The 22173-nt window shown below is 31.9% G+C and overlaps 1 protein-coding gene across 10 annotated transcripts in view; it reads left to right on the top strand.

Moving 5' to 3' along the window:
• The window catches only part of LOC115881942 (neuropathy target esterase sws), a 37105-nt gene that overhangs the window by 2357 nt on the left and 12575 nt on the right, over positions 1-22173 (top strand). For 8 of the 10 annotated variants that reach the window (XM_030899674.1, XM_030899673.1, XM_030899680.1 and 5 more), the window contains 13 exons: positions 4345-4531; positions 5097-5239; positions 5457-5666; positions 7455-7533; positions 10252-10403; positions 10464-10649; positions 12952-13157; positions 13210-13325; positions 15332-15784; positions 17755-17982; positions 19699-19883; positions 19942-20097; positions 21324-21443. In XM_030899674.1, coding sequence (XP_030755534.1) covers positions 4345-4531; positions 5097-5239; positions 5457-5666; positions 7455-7533; positions 10252-10403; positions 10464-10649; positions 12952-13157; positions 13210-13325; positions 15332-15784; positions 17755-17982; positions 19699-19883; positions 19942-20097; positions 21324-21443 — 2421 coding nt within the window. Of the gene's footprint in view, positions 1-197; positions 792-4002; positions 4295-4344; positions 4532-5096; positions 5240-5456; positions 5667-7454; positions 7534-10251; positions 10404-10463; positions 10650-12951; positions 13158-13209; positions 13326-15331; positions 15785-17754; positions 17983-19698; positions 19884-19941; positions 20098-21323; positions 21444-22173 lie in introns of those variants that run through there. The other 2 variants (XM_030899681.1, XM_030899682.1) reach the window with 2 other exon arrangements.

Here is a 22173-nt window from a genome sequence, read left to right as displayed (position 1 = left end):
CTTTTTAATTATTAGATTGCGGCCGCTAAATTAATTCGAATATAAAATATAATTTAATCAAAAATTATGTTTAAAAATAGTGACCGAGAACTAGCGTTTCTCGGCCACCATGAAAAATAGTATGGCCGAGAACCAAGATCACTGTAGATTTCGGTTCTCGGCCGCTAACCAACTCTAATGCTTTTGATTTTTTTCAGTGGCTAGGGAAACTAGGAGAAATAAAACCCGGGGTAATAAAACTGTCTTGATACGACCTAAAGTACCAAGGATGTACCAATACACAAAGGAAGATCTCAAGAATGCTCTGCGTGAGATCCGGGAAAACAAAATAAAAATAAGGGAAGCCAGTCAAAGATTTAATGTACCAAGGACGACGATCCAGGATAGAATCAAAGGAAGAGTACCCGATCTTCTGAGGAAACCCGAATTATGTTCAACGCCGAAGGAAAATTTGCTCCTCCACTTTTGTTATTCCCTTATGTGCGACTTCCCAGGGCTGTTATTGTCGATATGCCGAGCGGTTGGGTGTTAGGAAAGTCAGAAAGAGGATGGATGACATCTGACGTATTTTTTGAGTTTATCAATAATGATATTAAAATGGTCGATTACAGAAAATATTCCGAGGCCTGTTTGTGGATGGGCATAAATCCCATCTCACTATGACAATTAGTGAGTGGTGCCACAATAATGAAATAATTTAATATGCTCTTCCACCTAACATCACCCACATGCTCCAGCCTGCTGACGTTAGCGTCTTCAAACCGATGAAATCGGAATGGAAAAAACAGTTTGTAAGTGGCAGAACAAACCCGAAAATCTAAATTGCTGGGTGACAAAAATTAATTTTTGAGCGTGTTTGACGAAATTTTATCAAAATCTGACAGATTTAAGAATTCTGTAAAGAATAGCTTCAGAAAATCAGATATCTATGGTTATAGGTATTTAACCGGTACCTAATGTTTATAGTTACTTATTTGTTATAGTTTATTTAGGTTTTAAGGAGCCTATTGCTATTATTGTATTACTAATATTCCTGCCATACATACATATAAGTTCTTTAATTAAAGTTTTTTTATTGATACCTTCATAAATTAATTGATTCTTAATTAGGTATGCAGAATCATAGTAAGGTATCCTACCTATATTCTAGGTATACCTACATGGCCGAGAACCAATACAAAATTGGCCGAGAACTGTGAGTGGTGGCCAAGAAACAGTAAAATAGCACTTTTTTCGGTTATTATTGTTTTTTTACTAAAGTTTTGAAAATAAAAATTTAAAAAAAAATCCATAATTATTAAAACACTCTACCGAACATTTTTTGTATTGGGCAAATTATGATTTAAAACCTCCTTCCATATCTAATTTGCTTTCAAAGTCAAAGTTTCCGTTAAAAGGCCGAGAACCAATGCATTGACCCTATGTATAAATGTTTGTTATATTTAAAAACAACGATTTATAATATTCATGGATTTGTTTTAAATATTTTATATGCATTTACATATTAATAATAATAAATAATATTTGAGTGTGTTTTTTTTATTATGGATTTATCAAATGCCATCAAAACAATGGATATATAAAAAATACCTATTTTTAAAACAAATATTTTTTTTTCTAATATTTTTTTATTATTTTGTATTATTTTATTATTCTCTATTTCTTCGTCTTTTTTGACTCGTATTCAGGGGATCGATTCGATGTCGAATCAAATAAATAATTCACCTAAATTTTTAGCTCTTTACGATTTTCGAGATTTCTAAAAAACCTGTTTTTTTAATTTTATTTTATTTTTATAGTAAAATTCAAAATTAATTAATGATGATTTTTTTTCTAATTCTTCAAAGTCTAAGACATTAAAAAATAATATGATCATGATTCTTAAACGAAAGGCCGATTTTTAGCGGAGGAAAGAAAATTAAAATCTTCATTTTTTTAACCTTTGTGAAATATGTCACTAAAAATCATCAGAAAATGTCTTTTATACTTCTTTACACTCAGGAATTTTTTAGAATTTTTTGAAGTGGTGGAACAATAGGGAGAAATAGTGCTTGTTTCTCTCTACAATTTCCTGTCTCACAATGTACCGTTTGTGTCCGGGAAGGGTTTATAGTTTCATAGTTGTCGATTTTCGAAAGAAATCAGTACATGTATATTATTTCGTATATTTTCATTTTATGAAAAGCACTGTTCATTAAAATGTTGTATCCTATGTTATAGGGCTTGCTTCTCTCTACAATTTCCTGTCTCACAATGTACCGTTTGTGTCCAGGAAGGGTTTATAGTTTCATAGTTGTCGATTTTCGAAAGAAATCAGTACATGTATATTATTTCGTATATTTTCATTTTATGAAAAGCACTGTTCATTAAAATGTTGTATCCTATGTTATAGGGCTTGCTTCTCTCTACAATTTCCTGTCTCACAATGTACCGTTTGTGTCCAGGAAGGGTTTATAGTTTCATAGTTGTCGATTTTCGAAAGAAATCAGTACATGTATATTATTTCGTATATTTTCATTTTATGAAAAGCACTGTTCATTAAAATGTTGTATCCTATGTTATAGGGCTTGCTTCTCTCTACAATTTCCTGTCTCACAATGTACCGTTTGTGTCCGGGAAGGATTTACAGTTTCATAGTTGTCGATTTTCGAAAGAAATCAGTACATGTATATTATTTCGTATATTTTCATTTTATGAAAAGCACTGTTCATTAAAATGTTGTATCCTATGTTATAGGGCTTGCTTCTCTCTACGATTTCCTGTCTCACAATGTACCGTTTGTGTCCGGGAAGGATTTACAGTTTCATAGTTGTCGATTTTCGAAAGAAATCAGTACATGTATATTATTTCGTATATTTTCATTTTATGAAAAGCACTGTTCATTAAAATGTTGTATCCTATGTTATAGGGCTTGCTTCTCTCTACAATTTCCTGTCTCACAATGTACCGTTTGTGTCCGGGAAGGGTTTATAGTTTCATAGTTGTCGATTTTCGAAAGAAATCAGTACATGTATAATATTTCGTATATTTTCATTTTATGAAAAGCACTGTTCATTAAAATGTTGTATCCTATGTTATAGGGCTTGCTTCTCTCTACAATTTCCTGTCTCACAATGTACCGTTTGTGTCCGGGAAGGATTTATAGTTTCATAGTTGTCGATTTTCGAAAGAAATCAGTACATGTATATTATTTCGTATATTTTCATTTTATGAAAAGCACTGTTCATTAAAATGTTGTATCCTATGTTATAGGGCTTGCTTCTCTCTACAATGTCCTGTCTCACAATGTACCGTTTGTGTCCGGGAAGGATTTATAGTTTCATAGTTGTCGATTTTCGAAAGAAATCAGTACATGTATATTATTTCGTATATTTTCATTTTATGAAAAGCACTGTTCATTAAAATGTTGTATCGTATGTTATAGGAAGGATTCAAGATCGTTACCACTTTTCCTCTTGCGTCTCGTGTTACTGCCTTGAATTCTACTTACTCCCAGCGCGCGAAAAGAAATTTCACTTCAAAAACTTTAGAGCAGAAGAAATTTCAGCAATAGGCATAGAGTAAAGCTTAAACAGAAATGTTGTATCTATGCTTACTGTGACGTAGTTTTTAGTGGCGATAAAAGTTAAGATGTATTGTAAAATAAATTACAGACTGATTTTGTTATTGATACCTGACTTATTTTTAAAATAATCTACGTCTTATTTCAACTGATAGCTCGAGATTATTAAAAATTAATATTGAATAAATAATATGAAACCAATATCGAGAAAAATTGTATATGTAAGTAATTATTAACAATATAATTTTAAAAAGTATTTTTATTAATTTTGATAATTTAAATTTGGCCGAGTATTTTTCGATCACCCTCTATAACAATACTGATCTATCTTAATCAAAGATGACAAAAATCACAATTTTCATAATACGCATTTAAATTTATTAATTTATAGTAGGCCCTGTAAAACAATATGGCGTGACAGATCGGCAAATAAATTTTGTTTTATCTCTTGTCATTTTCGTATTAATGGAACGGTATAAATTAAACGATATTGTTGATTAAAATTGACGAACATTTAATTTGATTACCTCCAACCAGGTAAAAAAACGTAACCGTCTATTCATTCATTTTTGACATTCCGAAAATGACCGAAGTTTCTTTTGACAAAATGACACATTCTCGCTACATCTTCGTTGAAGAAAAATGTAAAAAACATCGAATTTTCTCCAAATTTCAAGTGCATCCCACCACATGAGAGCTTCGGGAGAGTTCCAGAGTTTCCAAGCTCCACAGGTTGATGTTTTGTGTAAAATGTTTCTGGAAATGTATCGTTTTTGTTAAAGGTGTTAGAACCTCCTGCCGAATACCTCCAAGAGGAGTCCCTCAACGATGATCGCATGCCACCAGATGTCCTGTACATGCTTCAAAGCATTAGAGTGTTTGGTCATTTCGAAAAACCCGTGTTCCTGAAGCTTTGCAAGCATACGGAGATCATAAACGTTTCGGCCGGTAGCCATTTGTTTAAGATAGGTAAGTAGTAACGTTTTTCGTTTACTTTTTTAGGGTTCCGTACCCAAAGGGTAAGAACGGGAACCCTATTACTAAGACTTCGCTATCCGTCCATCTGTCACAAAGGTCTATCTTATGAACCGTTATAGCTAGACAGTTGAAATTTTTACAGATAATGTATCTATGATGCCGCTATAAGAACAAATACTAAAAACAGAATTAAATAAATGTTTATAAATAAAAAAGTACTTTCACTAAACATCTTTTAAGTAAGAATTTTACGTAGAATCTTTCAAGTCCTCGGTGGCCGCGTGGTTTAAAGCGTTAGGACTTTACGCTGCTATGACGTTGGAGCCGTAGTAAGTCAGGTTCGAATCCTAGTCAAGGCGACTTTTTTTAATCTTCTTTTTAGTCTTCAATATATTCGAGATAAATTTCTTTTCTTCGTCTTCCTGGCAATCGATTCGAAAATCGATTTTAAGATGTTTTTTCGTATACTTGTTTGGTTTCTCTACATATTTTTTGTCATTTTTTTGTAAATAAAATTTAAATCTAAATACGACATTTGACCCTATCGGTTTTTTAGGTGATCCTGATGAAAACTTCTACATTGTTCAGAGTGGGAAATTAAATGTTTTTATAAACACTAGCGATGGAACGACTTCTTTAAAAATAGTGAAACCTGGAGAAAGTGTCACGTCTTTGCTTAGCTTTACTGATGTTTTGACTGTAAGTAAAAATAAACATATAACTTTATTGCCTAATAGGTATTTACCCATACACAAGACAATTTAGACATAATAATATCAAATACAGTAATAATTAATAAAATATAAAAAAAATACAGAAAAAAAAGTATATATATTTATATTTTGTGAATTTGTTGCCTGAATTATTTGGTATTTTTTGGATTTAATCCAGCTTATATAAGTTCATATTTATCCAGGGTCATCTGAGTCCCTACAAAACTATTTCTGCAAAAGCCATCGAGGATTCCACAGTCGTGAAGCTCCCGATGACCGCTTTCCAGGACATATTCCAGGAATATCCAGAAACAGTATTCAGAGTTATACAGGTTATCATGGTCAGGCTTCAGAGGGTCACTTTCACAGCCCTCCACCATTATTTGGGGCTCAGTGCCGAGCTTATTAAACAAGTAAGTGATTTATGATATCTTAAAAAATACCTTTCTTAAAACACTAAATCACCACAATACACCAAACGTTTATATACTCGGCCAGTGGGTACCGAGTGGGCGTGGCAAGATCTAGCCAACCGAGTGTAACAGTTAGATTTCCGCCACTGGAGTAGTAGAAACAAAGAACTTGAAGGAATTGGACCGTTGTCTCTGTTCATACTATCTTTACATTTATTAATTCTGATGCTTTCATATGCATCTAATTGCCTGTAATTTGAGACTTGATTAATTAATTTTAAATTATTCAGATCTATACAATGTTCTTTATCAACAATATGTTCAGCAACGCAAGATTTATCCGGTCTACCATATCCTTATCTGAGCTAAATGTTCTTTAAATCTAGTTAATATTGATCGTCTAGTTTGCCCAACATATTTCTGATTACAATCTTTACAAGAAATTTCATAAATACCCGACCTTTCCAGTGGAGGTGTTTATCCTTTGGATTACCTAATAATTGTTGTAATTTATTATTAGCACTATACACAAGTTTATAATTGGCATTCTTAAAAATTCATTTTAGACCACGGGATAACTCTCTTTCAAACGGTATTGAAAAATATTTTGACGTATCTTTCTCCATTTGAAACGTCGAATTTTTAGAAATAAAAAACTTATACATGGTTAGCAAAACGCGCGCCCAGTGTAAAAGTAAAAGTTTTTTTTGGTGTATTGTGGTGATTTAGTGTTTTATTTTTCTGTGTAACACCAAAAGGTTCCAACCCCCAAATGTATTACCTTTCTTAAAAACTTTGGTATTACTATCCAAAAATATCCTTATGGGTTTTTCGCCACTGCACTGCAAGAAAAATCTACAAAATAAAATAGTTATTTTTTGTAAACACTTCTGCGTTAAACCTAAACGGACGCTGCTTGTCAGAAGTTGTGTTTACAGTAATAAAAATTTGCCTAATAAAGAAAAAAATGCTTAACGTTTCGGAAAGTTTTCTCTTTCCGTCGTCGGAAGCAAAAAAATATAAAGAATCAAGAAAAAAACTATTTAAAATATTTAAATTGAACTATTCGAGAATACTTTACTTTTTAAAACAGATACGTCTATAAGAAATCGTTGACGTTCTGTTAAAATGACATTATATTAAGTTAAACTTCAAAATTAACAATTACTACCTGATAATTACTTAATAAGGTAAAACCAAAAAGCCCAAACTTTCTGTATGATTATTTTTAAATTTTACGTATGGTATGTTTATTTATGTAATGTTCTTTAAAATCAAAGAAGCGATTGCCATACATTACTAACATCTACAGATGCATACATTTATTTTTATTAGATTGAATTAAAAAAGCCTCTTTTATTTTTCTTTTAGAGGCTATCGCTTCTTTCATTATAATTTTGGCGTTATTAAAATTTATTCTGTGCCTTGTGTCCCATGAATGCTGACAAATCTTAGATTTGTGAAAATCTCCCTTTCTTAAATAATCTTTATGTTCTTTAATTCTAACGTTTAAGGGTCTAGATGTTTCACCAATGTAAAATTTATCGCATTCACAGGGTATTTGGTATATTACATTTTATTTTTTTATTTTTTATTTTTGGATAGATGAATCCGCCACATAGGTATAGACATTTTTTGGTATTACTGTTTAACTAAAAAGTATTTTTCATCATGTATTATTGTATCATCGTTATTTTTAATCATGTATTATTGTATATTTTCATCATGTATTATTGTATCATCATGTAAGTATTTTTCACCTGTAACATAACTGTATTATTTTTTTAGTCGCCTAAACAAAAAGGTCAACTGTTTTTTTCACCAGTAAAAAGGAGAGAAAAGGACGGCACTATACCTACGTCAGGAGGTGGGTATATAGACCTGACCATCTTAAATTTGTTGTCTGGATTTTAAGCGTAAGATAATGATGGACATATTTAGAGTAAGAGAATTCAAACATGCTAGAAAGAGGTAAAAAGTATGATATATTTTTTCTATGTTGCCGAATTTTGCATCACACTCGTGAAAACCGGCAACCCTGCATTTATTTATGTCTCTTCAAGTTATTAATCCTTGTCTTACTCATTAAAATACAGAACACAGATTTGGAATGGCTAGATCAGTATGTTACTTCTATAATACCCTTGTATATGAATTTTTAAAGTAGCTCAACCTAAGACGTTTATGGATGTAAAGCACCAGATGGCGGGGCGTATTTCACAGTCTTTTACTACAGAAAAATATTTTTTGTTACTCTGAATTTTGAAGCGACCAATAAAAACAGAGAAAATAAAAATCGATAATTTTCGGACCGTGCCAATTGGTTACCAATCGACCAGATACTTTTTGTCTATTAGATATGCTATAAAAGCTGGTAATTATACAATTCGACCATTGTAAATACCCGACAAATTCCGCAAGGCCGACGAGGCCGATGCTTTTCACTGATACGAAAAAAAAATGTTTGTTTGGATAATTTTCGAGATATTTTTTCTTTCTGAATGCACATTTTTAAAGTATTTTATATTCTTTGTCCGCTTGATCTATTTATACTGATCCTGTGTACTGATCGCTCGTATCGAAGTTCTGTTTCTTCTAGTTTTAAAAGATGTTCTTATTTCTTTATAGTTGTAGTGGTTGTAGTGTAAAATTAGATTAATTTTATTAAGTTTAATTATAATGTTTAGTGTAGAATACCAGAAATAGTTTAGTAGTGTTTTTATAGTTTATTTATTTTGTAGTTAAGTAGTAGGTGAAGGATAATTTGGTTATTTTTTCTTTTTGTTTGATTAATTAGTAAGTTTATAATTTTTTCAGTGTAAAATACAAGAAGTAGTTGTGTAGTGTTTTTATAAGAGATTATATTCGTTTATTTTGTAGATGTGTAGTAGGTGAAGGTATTTGGGTATTTTTTCTTTTTGTTTTTCTTCTAATTGTAGTAATTGTATTAAGTATTGTGATAAATACGCTATATATATTCCTTCAACTTCGTTGAAAAGTGCGTTATCATATAATTTTGGTTTTCTGGTAGTAGAATATACGAAAAAAAAAATCTGATCAAATTTATTTAAAATTAAATCAATCGAGTCTTATTAATCAAATTAATCTAGTCAAATAAAAATAATAGTTAGTTTCTAAATACTATACAGGATGAGTTTCCTACGATGTTCTCTATGGGTATCTCGGAAACTACTGGAGATAGAGAGTCGGTTAAATGGGGAAAGAATTGCAGTTTTGTGGGGTCATAAATATGCGCCTTTCGGATTTCTCGGAGAAGTTCAAGGCTTACTAGATATTTCGAAAAACACAAATTTTGGCTATTTTAAAACTTGTCTCTAATTCCATTATAATCTGCCGTATGATCGAATAAAAACGGCGTCAACGATGGCTATGAAATGAAGATCGTTGTCATTTTATATGTAAAATTATATGAGAAATATCATCGATCGTCATTTCATAGCCATCGCTGACGCCGTTTTTATTCGATCATATGGTATTTTAGACAAAAAGTTTTCAGATAAAAGTTGTAGATAATCACATACCTAATGAGTTTGTGTTTTCTGTTTTTTTTTCTAAAGCCTGTCATTTTTGAGATATGACACAAACATTATGTTTTTTTTTTTAAATGGAAATCCTAGTTGACCATGACTTAATAAAAAACGCCATTCTTTAAGCTTTTCAGCGATATAGGTATAATATGTTTTTTTTCGAAAAATTACAAGTTATAGCCAATTCTTTTCTTTCTTGGCTAATTCCCATACCAATAATACCATGCCAATTAGTTGGCATCAAAAATGTAAAAAGTTTTATGTTTTCAAAAAAAAATATCGTAAAATTCGTAAAGCACTCAATTTAGAATAAAATAATCCAAGAATGAAATGATTCTTTTATAAACCTGCATTAAATCAAATTAAAATAGGTATGTAACTTTTTTTTTAAATATTAATTAACAGCAATTAGCATTATCATAAATTATAAATAATGTACCAACATATCGAAATAATAATTTCTTTGTTAATACGGTTTAGAATTCTTAAAATAACAGGCAAAAATAATCCACAATTTACAATAAAATAAAAGTTTCGTTTAAATTTCTTAATCAGCTGATCATTATTAAAGTTCGCAGAAACCCGGGGCTATATTATTACCTTACTCTGATGAAAATAACGAAAATAATCGATATTTTTGACTCCGCCCCGAAAGGTTCACGATTTGTCCTCCAGTTGGCAGCACATTTTGTCTAGTCGGTTGAACAACTTTAAGAATATATAAACAAGGATAATACTTAATATATTTATAGAGTATACCAAATAAACTTTTAGTCACGTGATTAAGCTTAACCGGCACAGCGTTGCCGACTTTTACCTATTTTCTTTTAATCAAAATATTTTAGGAAACAAAAATGAATTTATTCATCGAATTATGAATCGCCAGCGGGAAATTTAAATTCTAGTTAGTCAGCCCGGCGCCGAATATACTCGTGGTTGGCAACAATGAATTTATTAATCGCACCCTCGATGACGTAGCTAAACGTTTATTTGGTATCGCTTATAGTTACCTAGTCTTACGTTGAATATTTTTGAAGATTCAAGCACTACTCAGACCGCAACCATTGCTCAAAGCCAAGGCCACAGGAGATCAAAGTCTAGTCAAGATTCAAAAACCATTTCGCCTGTTTCGTATACTAACACAAATGCTCCGGATATGCTGGCTGACCTAGATGGACCTATGGCAAATGTCAGTAGTACTTTTCTTTCAGTAATAGAGAGTTTGTCAAAATATCTGTCTATGTTGCAGGTAATTGATACAACGAAGAAAAGGCATTCGGTACCGGACGATGCGTCTGAAGAAGAGTTAAAGAAGATTGCTGAGGAGGCTTTTATAATTGAACTGGGTCTAAGTCAGAACGACCACGTGGACATTCAGGTCGAAATAAGAGAGGTTTCTGCAGGTACCTACTTGATGAAAGAAGACTCTAATAAGGTAATTTTTAGGGTTCCGTACCCAAAGGGTAAAAACGGGAACCCTATTACTAAGACTTCGCTGTCCGTCTGTCACAAAGGTCTATCTTATGAACCGTTATAGCTAGACAGTTGAAATTTTTACAGATAATGTATCTATGTTGCCGCTATAAGAAACAAATACTAAAAACAGAATTAAATAAATGTTTATAAATAAAAAAGTTCTTTTACTAAACATTATCTTTTAAGTAAGAATTTTACATAGAATCTTTCAAGTCCTCGGTGGCCGCGTGGTTAAAACGTTAGGACTTTACGCTGCTATGACGTTGGAGCCGTAGTAAGGCAGGTTCGAATCCTAGTCAAGGCGACTTTTTTTTAATCGCTTTTTTTTAAATTTTTACATATTTATTTTTACTTTTTACATATTTGTTATTGATTAATACAATTTTTAGTAATGTGTTTCATCATTTTTTTAAATTACTTATACGCGCATTCAAAATTTCAGCTGAATCGGAAAAAATAGTTTATAATAATATAGTGTCTAATGTTGTATAGATAATGAATGGTACGGAACCCTTCGTGCGCGAGTCCGACTCGCACTTGATCAATTTTTACTTATGTTTGGTCAGTGGCAAAATAAAACACTAATCCACCACAATACACCAAAACAATTTACCTTTAAACACTGAAGATTACATCTAAAATAATATTTACTATGGTAATCGCAAAATATTTTCCGATGCACGTCATCAATCATATCAAAATTGACACTAAAGCCTACAAACTTGGCTAAATGAAATTTTGCCAAAAGTGTTTAAATTTGTTGTATAATTTAAGATACCGAGCAATCCTTCCTTTCATTTCATAGAGCAAATGATTGCAACAGATATTTTATTTAGATTAAAGCTGCAAAAATTTCAGAACGGTTCTGGAACCGTTCTGAAATCATTAGTTTTACCATAGTCTTATCCGCATGCGTTAACTTGGCACTGTTTTTGAACGATTCTAGATTTACAATCGGTTGGAATAGTTTCGGAACCGTTTTTAATCTGTCTTGTCAAAACACCGGTTAAAATAACCTCACTTTTTGTTTGATGTAAGATGTAAACAAAACAAACCTTAATAATATTCTTCACAGATATTCTTATTAATTGTATAGAACAGTGGAAACTGTAAAAAGTGGTAAATTACTACCTACATTAATAAATAATGAACACAAACCATAATTTTGGTAAGTTTCACTTGGTTTACTATTCGTTCTTTTTTGTTGAAAAGTGTGAACTGTAAAATGTTAAACCCTAGCTAAATTAAATAGACAATTTCTAAGTATAGAAAGAATTCTAAACACTAAAACCCATTGAACTCCAAACAAATTCACAAAACAAAACAAGCAAACGCCCTGGCCCAAATGTCAATCAGGTAATAAAATTTACTAACTGCGCATGTCAGTAAAAACAGTTCGCACTCACTGGCAAGTATCGAAATCACGGTTCCAAAACCGTTCTAATAACGATCAGAAAATTGGTTGGAACGCAAAGAGAATCGTTCGAGAACTATCCCCATCAAGGTTGGAACGCTTTTAGCCCTATGCGCATGAACGGAATCGTTCCTGAATGGTTCTCAGAGGGGTTGTGGAACAAACCTATTGTATATAATATCGTATTGTTGTTGAATCTTTGGGAGTAATTCTCGTTTTTTGCCGATTTTCATGGTCTTTTTTCAAAAATTGTACTTTTAAGCACAAACAGTTCTTTTAAGAACTAAATTTTCGATTTTTTCTACTGCATTTCTGAAATCGTGTGTCGAAAATATGCCGAAGCATATAAACAGTCGAAACAAAGAGCTTGTATCTTTCCTGATAAACTATTTTGAACGGAACAATAAAGGTCCTTTATACTCTTGACTGTTGTCAGAGAAATAAGTTTGATTGGTAAGCATATTATACCACTTTCAAAGTTATTTCTACTTATTTCGATTTGTAGCCAGTAGCTACCGCCTTAAATTTAAATATTGCTACTGTGACTGTTAGTGACTAATGTTGATAAATAAATTAATTACTAAAATCTTTAAAAAATCATATAATAAATATATTATTGCCCAATTTTACATTAAGATTCATCTCATAAATTTATCACAATCTGGCAGCGCTGCCGCCATCGCTGCTCACTCAAAATTGATCACGTGTATCGGAAATTGTTTTGCGATTACTTTATCGACAAATTGAGCGTTTATACATGCGTCGAAATGATTATTGAGATTATTTATTTTTAAAAAAAAACTTTTATGGCGATTTTTCGGACACTGTATATGATTTCTCTATACAGGATGTTGCCTTAGTCTATATAATCTCCGGTGCTTTGACGGTCACTCAGAAATTAGCCGAAACTGAATCCGAAGTATACATGTTTACCTCTTACCCTGGCGAAATTGTTGGTGGACTGGCCATGTTGACTGGGGAACCGAGTTTTTTCACCATAAGGGCCAAACATCTAACTAGAATAGCCTTGCTCTCTAAAACGATCTTTTACAGGTAACTATTTCATACTTTTTTGTTACAGTTAATTTGTAATCTTTTATTTCAGTATTATTAAGGAAAATCCGAAAGTTGTGCTCTATGTAGCCAACATGGTAGTTAGAAGGCTGTCTCCTTTTGTCAGACAGGTTGATTTCGCTTTGGATTGGCTTTTTATAGAGTCAGGTTAGTATAAGAGATATTTGAACATATATTAGTCTATCGAACGACTAAATCCTTGACAGTGATAGATGCATCTGTCAATTTAATTTCAAAGTAGTTTATTTTATTCTATAAGGAAATAAGTTGGTACAATTGGAACGCACAGCAGGAAATTAAAGAAAAAATTATTAAATAAATTAGTCAGTTAAAAAATATGTAGTTGGCGCTCTCTACAAGTAGGAGTCATATGGACATCAAAATCAGATTTCTCATGTCAAAAAACTCCCAGACACCAATTTTCATCCAAATATTGGCGTTACTTCATAAATTATTTGGAAAAAATCGAAATAAAAATGAAACTTCTACACCCTGTATCTCCGAAACAGCATTTTAGGACATACGAACTTTTTTACTTATTTTTATTTTTACTTAAGTTTTTGACTTAAGTTTCCGGAATACAGTTCGGACCACCCTGTATATTACTGAGTTGATTATACTCTGTTTTTTTTCTCAGGTAAGATTTCGACAGACGATGTCAGAAGAAAAGCAGATGACCTCCCATACCAATCTATTTATTTTACTAAAAAAAGTTTCTAATAATTTTTAAGTTAACTATGGATGAGTTTAAATATAAATTAGTCATGCGTCGTCACTTGTTGTTTTTAACCAGTTTTATTGGTTTATTTCAAAAAAGACAGATCGTATTTCAATTTTATTGGTTTGACGGAACGATGAACGACAAACGGACGCCGATGCGTATGAACCCGCCTTTAGATTTTTGACGTTTGTCAAAGTCTTGCCAAATTATAGGTTATAATTTTGTGACAACTTTTGTCAAATACCCTGCGTTTTGGAATGATGCATTTTGATTCGTGTTATTACGTGTGTTTTGTGTCTTTTGAAGTCAAGTGGAGGAAAAATTGAGTGAAAATTAACTGTAGAACCCAGAGCACAGTTTATGGTTAATACTCGCTGCCCAGGCAGAAAGTCTTATACATATACACCAATAAAGTTACTATCAATAAAGTTCGTATACCATCTCGTCGCAGATAAGTGCATCTCGAATATGGTAGAAGGACCATACTAAACACATACTAAAAACTGAGTAGCTGTAAAATATCGACATCACACGATAGGTAAATAATGGATTTGAGTACTGCAGAAAAATAATGTCAAAAGGTACTGGTTTAAAAAAAAATTAAGATTAAAGTTAATTAATCAACCTGTGAGGTATAAAATTTGGTAAGTGTTATTATTAATAAAATAGTTTGTTTTATTTGTGTTGTTTTATTTATTCCTGCGGAATATTACAAATTTGTATTTGTACATAAGTTATATTATTGATAAATATAATCATAAATGTGGGAAGTTTCATAAAGCCTGAAAGTAAGAAATAGTTCTTTTTTATATGTTTTGGTATGTGGTGTCTTGTTTTTGTTTGTTTTGTATTAACACATACCGTTTTTTATTAAATAAAATAACTCGATTACGTTTTTTCAGTTTTATACAGTTTTTTTCACAATATTTTGAAGTTACTTGTCAGTCAAATTTTAAATACATATATTAATTTCCTGCTATGCGTTCCACTTGTACCAACTTATTTCTTTGAAAAATAAAATAAACTACTTTGAAATTAAAATGACAGACACATCTATCACTGTCAAGGATCTTCTCGTTGGACAGACTATAGTATCTGTTTTGTAATTAATAGCAAGTTGTTTTTTCCTTCTTATATGGTACATTTCAAGAAATAGCCTATTTTTGTAGTCATGTTCCGCTGTCTTCTTTTATACAGGGTGATTTTTAACCTATTCGGATCAAGTAAACAAAAAACGTAAATTCCATTAAATTGAATGTGCATTTACTGATAAAGTTGATAAATTTTTGTGAAAAAAAACTCAAATTATTTCAGAATCTAAAAATACTTTACTAACATTTTTTTTTTCATTATTTGTCATCCGCAATAATTTCCCAAGTTTATGCGTATAGGTTAAAAATCACCCTGTATGATACGATTTTTCAAAATTTAGGTCGAGCAGTATACAGACAAGATGACGAGAGCGAATGCACCTACATAGTCCTATCCGGCCGTCTGCGATCGGTAATCAACTACAAGGACGGCAAAAAAGAACTCGTTGGCGAGTACGGCAAGGGCGATCTTGTAGGCGTGGTCGAGATGGTCACCCAAACCAAACGCAGCACCACCGTGATCGCTGTGCGCGACTCCGAGCTGGCCAAACTTCCCGAAGGCCTCTTCAACGTCATCAAATTGAAGTTCCCCATCGTGGTAACGAGACTGATCAATTTACTGGGTCACCGGATCCTGGGTTCGTGGCAGAAATCGACGGGTAGGAGTAGAGGTTCGGCCGTGGACAGTAGGCCGTCGCAGATAAATTTCTCTACGGTGGCCATAATTGCTGTTTCGGATGATGTGCCTTTGACTGGGTTCACGTACGAGCTGTACCACTGTCTCACGGCAATAGGTAAGTCTAAACCTTTGAATAAGAAGACTAAGGAAGGAGCATATGAAAAATCTTAGGTCCACCGCGATGGGCCTCAAATATGGCCTACTTAAATTCCAGTTTATCAGTGCCGTTCTAATTTTGTTTAAAAAATGTAAAACTATGATGTAGGGTAGACGTGGGGTAGACTCAATAATTTTTTTTTATTTTACGTTGTGAATAAATGTTGGTAGTTATTAAAATTGTTATAAAAATATAAAATTCTAATAAAAATAGATAAGTTATAATAATTATTTATAATCATAAACATCCGATACGCTACTGAAGCAGGTAAGTCAAATTGACGTATCTAAATTCTTTGACAAGTAGTAAATAACAGCAAAAATGCAAGAAAAAATATATAATTAGTTAATTTAAGTGAATTTCATAAATGATCGGTTTAGAACACGTATGTACTATATATTATATAGTCCCTTACTAGCGAAAAGTTGTTCCATTATTTCACTCGATTTTTCCCAAGATCTACCGCACGCTACACAACCAACTATTTTAGAGTCTTTTTCGATAAATCGCGATAGTGTCACTGTTAATTTAAGTTCTGCCACAATTTCCATCTAGATTTACTACCTTTATACAACTATCAGTAGTAGAATAAATAATAAATAACATAATAAGCTCCGTAAAGACTGACAAATCCACAAAATTTTAAATCAAATTCAAATGTGTCAAATGAATCGTCAAACAGAACTGTCAAGGATCCCCACCCTAGAGTCCTTTTTCCGCCCACCATGCATGAATACATGGATACCATTATGCTTCTTCCTTAGTCTTCTTATTCAAAGGTCTAAACCAAAGACATCTAAATAAAGGGAGACAATCTATAATCGATGCCAAATAAACTTTTAGTTACGTCATCGCGGACGCGATTATTAAATTCATTGTTGCCACCTATGGACATACGGTGATCACAAAACATTTTCTGTTGCACGTCATCAATCGTATCGAAAAAATTCACACTAAAGCCTATAAACCTGACAAAATGAAATTTGTTGTATAATTTAAGATACCCAGCAGCTCTTTATTTTACTTTATAGAGCAAATGGTTGTAACAGTTATTTTATTTATATTAAAGCATAATGTCAGTCAGTACTTTGTATAATATCGTGTTGTTGTTGAATCTTTGGGAGTAATTCTCGTTTTTTTGCCGATTTTCATAGTCTTTTTTTAAAAATTGTACTTTTAAGCACAGGCAGTTCTTTCAAGAACTAAATTTTACATTTTTTGTATTGCATTTCTTGAAACTATGTGTTGAAAATATGGCGAAGGATTTAAACAGTCGAAGCAAAGATCTTGCAGCTTTCCTGATAAACTATTTTGAACGAGAACGTGACAATAAAAGTTGTTTCTACGTTGTTGAATTTAACAAAAACTAATTAAATTCTGTGATTATTAGTTTGTGCATTAATAGCACCCTCTTACTTGTTATAACCACTTATGGCGTTGTAAGATGTACGTCAATAAATAAATAAATGACCCATAATAACGCTTAGAATAATCTACATAATGGACTAGTTTTTGCCAATATGTAATAAGTAAAATAAGCTATAAAACAAATAAATCATTTAATTACTAAAATGTTAGTTATTAAATTAAAAATAAAACGTAAAAATCTTTAAAAACTAATATAATAAATATATTGTTTGTCAATTTTAAATTCAAATTCATCTCATAAATCCATCACAATCTGGCAGCGGTGTCGCCATCGCGTGTCATTCAAAGTTGATCACGTGCATCGGAAATTGTTTTGCGATTGCCGTATATTTACATTTTATCGCGATCAAACATCGTTTTCAACACGAAGCGATGATGACAAATTTCTGCGGATTGCGTTAGATCTTCGGCTTGTGTTTGAAAACGAAATATGTTATTATTGTTATTAATTTTTTTTGAGTACGAATGAATGGTGCGATTTAACGCTTAAATCACATTAGGTTCGACTACAAGACTGACTTCGGATGTAATAAAGAAGACTCTTGGCGGTACCATCATGGACCCCAATAACGAGTACAGGCTGTCTTCGTGGCTGGCCCAGCAAGAAGACCAGCACAAAATATCGTTGTACCAGTGCGATTTGACAGTGTCAGCCTGGACTAAACGATGTATCAGACAAGCCGATTGTATCCTCATTGTTGGACTAGGCGATAATCCACCATCTTTAGGTAAGATATTTTTAAAAAAACGACGTTTATTTTAAATAAAATAATGTAAAAAATGTCTATAGTCTGTTCAACGAGAAGATCCTCGACAGTGATAGATGTGTCTGTCATTTTAATTTCAAAGTTGTTTATTTTATTTTACAAAGAAATAAGTTGGTACAACTGGAACGCATAGCAGGAAATTAATATATGTATTTAAAATTTGACTGACAAGTAACTTCAAAATATTGTGAATAAAACTGCATAAAACTGAAAAAATGTAATCGAGTTATTTTATTTAATAAAAAACGGTATGTGTTAATACAAAACAAACAAAAACAAGACACTACATACCAAAAAAATATAAAAAAGAACTATTTTTTACTTTCAAGCTTTATGAAACTACCCGCATTTATGATTATATTTATCAATATAACTTATGTACACATACAAATTTATATTCCGCAGGAATAAATAAAACAAACTATTTTATTAATAATAACACTTACCAAATTTTATACCTCACAGGTTGATTAATTAACTTTAATCTTATTTTTTTTAAACCAGTACCTTTTGACATTATTTTTCTGCATTACTAAAATCCATTATTTACCTATCGTGTGATGTCCATATTTTACAGCTACTCCAGTTTTTAGTATGGGTTTAGTATGGTCCTTCTACCATATTCGAGATACACTTATCTACGACGAGATGGTATACGAACTTTATTGATAGTAACTTTATTGGTGTATCTGTATAAGACTTTCTGCCTGGGCAGCGGGTATGAACCATAAACTGTGCTCTGGGTTCTACAGTTACTTTCACTCGATTTTTCCTCTACTTGACTTCAAAAGACACAAAACACACGTAATAACACGAATCAAAATGCATCATCTTCCAAAACGCAGGGTATTTGACAAAAGTTGTCACAAAATTATAACCTCTAATTTGGCAAGACTTTGACAAACGTCGAAAATCTAATGGCGAGTTCATACGCATCGGCGTCCGTTTGTCGTTCATCGTTCCTTCAAACCAATAAAATTGAAATACGATCTGTCATTTTTGAAATAAACCAATAAAACTGGTTAAAAACAACAAGTGACGACGCATGACGAATTTATATTTAAACCCATCCATAGTTAACTTAAAAATTGTTAGAAACTTTTTTTAGTAAAATAAATAGATTGGTATGGGACGTCATCTGCTTTTCTTCTGTCATCGTCTGTCGAAATCTTACCTTAAAAAAAAAACAGAGTACATATCTATGTGGCGGATTCATCTTTCCAAAAAAATTCTTTATGGGTATTTCGCCACTGCACTGCAAGAAAATCTACAAAATAAAATAGTTATTTTTTGTAAACACTTCTGCGTTAAACCTAAACGGACACTGCTTGTCAGAAGTTATGTTTACAGTTATACAAATTTGCTTAACAAAGAAAAAATGCTTAACGTTTCGGAAGGTTTATCTCTTTCCGTCGTCGTTGGAAGCAAAGAAATACACGAAGAATACAAGAAAAAAAACTATTTAAAATATTTAAATTCAACTATTCGAGAACACTTTACTTTTTTAAAACAGATACGTCTACAAGAAACCGTTGACCTTCTGTTAAAATGACATTATATCATCTAATATTAGTGGCGAAATACCCATAAAGGATTTTTTTTGGAGAGTAAAATAATGTAGTTACCTAATAGTAAAGTAGAAATTACATTTTATTATTTTTTTATTATATCATTTAGGTAAAGTTGAAAAAGAATTGGAGAGACTAGCTATACGGACACAAAAAGAACTGGTATTACTTCACAAAGAAGGCGGTAAGCCACAGAATACCATCGGTTGGCTCAACATAAGGTCGTGGGTTTCATCTCATCACCATATTTTATGTCCCAACAGGGTGTTCGCCCGAAAAAGCCAATACAGAATTGTAAGTTTGTTTAATACTATAAAAATTATGTTTTTAATGCAATTTTTTTTATTAATAGAATGAATTATATTCAAAAGTATGCGCTACGGATCCTAATGTGCATTCAGATTTTTCAAGACTGGCTAGATGGCTTACTGGTAAGTCAGTGGGTTTGGTCCTAGGAGGAGGCGGAGCTAGAGGATCCTCCCACATAGGCATGATTAAAGCCATACAGGTACTACATACTAATTTTTAATCAAGTGTCATCAAAACAGACAGGTTGTCTATTAACTATTACTTAGGGTGTATTCCGTTGCTTACCTTGGTTATGGTTTTATGTTCCGTTTCTAACGGTTTCCTGAAAGTTTTCTTATTACGGAACACGGTTCCTGAAAAATTCGGTTATAACTGTCACCAAACTAACCAACGCGAGAATAAGGCTGGTTTTTATGGTTTTGTTTGTCAATCAATGTCATTTATGTGACAGAAATCAAGGAAATATTAGAAGTTCAAGTGAAATTCTCATTTAATTTTTAAAATTTGTAATAATATTTTGTATTTACATCCAAAAGCAATGGAGGTAGGCAGTAAAGGTAAATAAATTTCATTAACTAAATAGAATGACTTTTTAGGACCATTTAAACTTCTTATCGTGCAGCCATTGTTTCTTTCAAGTCAGGAACATTTAAAGAAAACATGAAAAACAAGACAAGTGAATGTTTTGTCAGCTATAAAAATATAAATATTGATTAGATTTTTTTATTTATTATTGATCTGTTTTAATATTGGACCTGCAAATCTTCACTTGAGCTGTCTAACGAGTTTAACAGTTTATTATAATAAAGTACTTTTCAATATTAAACTCCATTGAAATGAAGAAGCAAACGTAAAAGCAGAGAATAGGTACATTAAAAATGAATAAAAGATAAATTTTATAATAGAGGTATTGAAATTTAGACGTCAACATTTGACGTTTCCAATATTTTACCAAACCGTTACTGTAGTTTACCGGTCTGGTTCGCCTGGTTTTGCAACGGAATACAGCCTTAGTTGGTAACAGACAAATAAACACTTAAATACATAGAAGAAACACATTTGTCAATTTTTCTTGTTTAATGTCACTTGATTTTATATAAAAAATATTGAATTAAAAGCTTGATTCAATATTTTTTATATAGGTAAAGTTTTATATAGGTAAAGCTCCGTCTATACATAATGTTTTACCTGTCAGGCAAAACGTATCAAGTAAAACACTGTGTGTAGACGAAACAAAAACGTATGTATGCTAAGTAATTTCTAAGCTTTCTTTCTATCTTTTTTTACAAAATTTCTTTCCATATTTTTGCACTTTACATAAAACCAATAATTATAAAACAGACAAGAAAATAGAGCAATAGCATTCGGCTTCTTCCTTATTTTTTCTATTCAGTGGATAAATTATATCGTACGGAATCATTTTAGGAGGCTGGTATACCCATAGATATGATAGGGGGCGTTTCGATCGGTGCTCTGATGGGATCTTTGTGGTGTCAAGAAAGAAACATAACCATAGTCATACAGAAAGCCAGAGAATGGTCCAAGGTACGTATCTAAGATTTTTTACTAGTTGTTTTAGTATAGAGAAATCAATAAAAGTCGAAAATACCGCATGACCGAAAAAAAAACGGCGTCAAAGACGACTGGAGAATGACAATCGATGATTATAGGAAGATTAAAAAAGGATAGAACGTTTCCAGAGACACAAATCTATTTTGAATTTTAAACTACAATCATTTAAAAATTATGTTTACTCAATATAAAAATAAATTACAATCTTTTTTAGGTCAGCTGGCAGTAAGATCCATTAAAAAAATTGTGTGTGCACTGTGTGCGAATATTTGAAGTAAAACTTCCCACTAAGCTACTACCAACATAAATTTTGAATTTATTTCTGTAATCTGTACATTTTCTGTTTCCTCAATAGCCTGCAAATTTTTCAGAATACCACCCAAAACACACACTTTTATGCAAATGTCTAATCATGTTAACGCTTACATTTATTTAAGAAGAGAAAAAAAATTGAACCTAACCAACAATTCGTATTTATAGTGGTTTACAGTGATTGTGTTAAATTATACGAATATTCTCATTGATTATCGGTTTGAAATAAATATGGCAATGTCCTCCAATGAAAATCCGAGTTGCTTAACTCTAATAATTCTATTTCTGAGCTAGCAAATAAGCTAAATGCTTTACCTAGACCGTTATTCAGAAGCTACAAACCTATCGATGAAAATATGCATGGAACTTTACTCCCTAGCACATAACCAGA

The sequence above is a fragment of the Sitophilus oryzae genome, unplaced genomic scaffold (assembly GCF_002938485.1).
Source record: "Sitophilus oryzae breed Bouriz unplaced genomic scaffold, Soryzae_2.0 scaffold_1745_pilon_pilon, whole genome shotgun sequence".
In the NCBI taxonomy this organism is placed as follows: domain Eukaryota; kingdom Metazoa; phylum Arthropoda; class Insecta; order Coleoptera; family Curculionidae; genus Sitophilus; species Sitophilus oryzae.
This window is presented reverse-complemented; position numbering and strand designations above follow the sequence as displayed.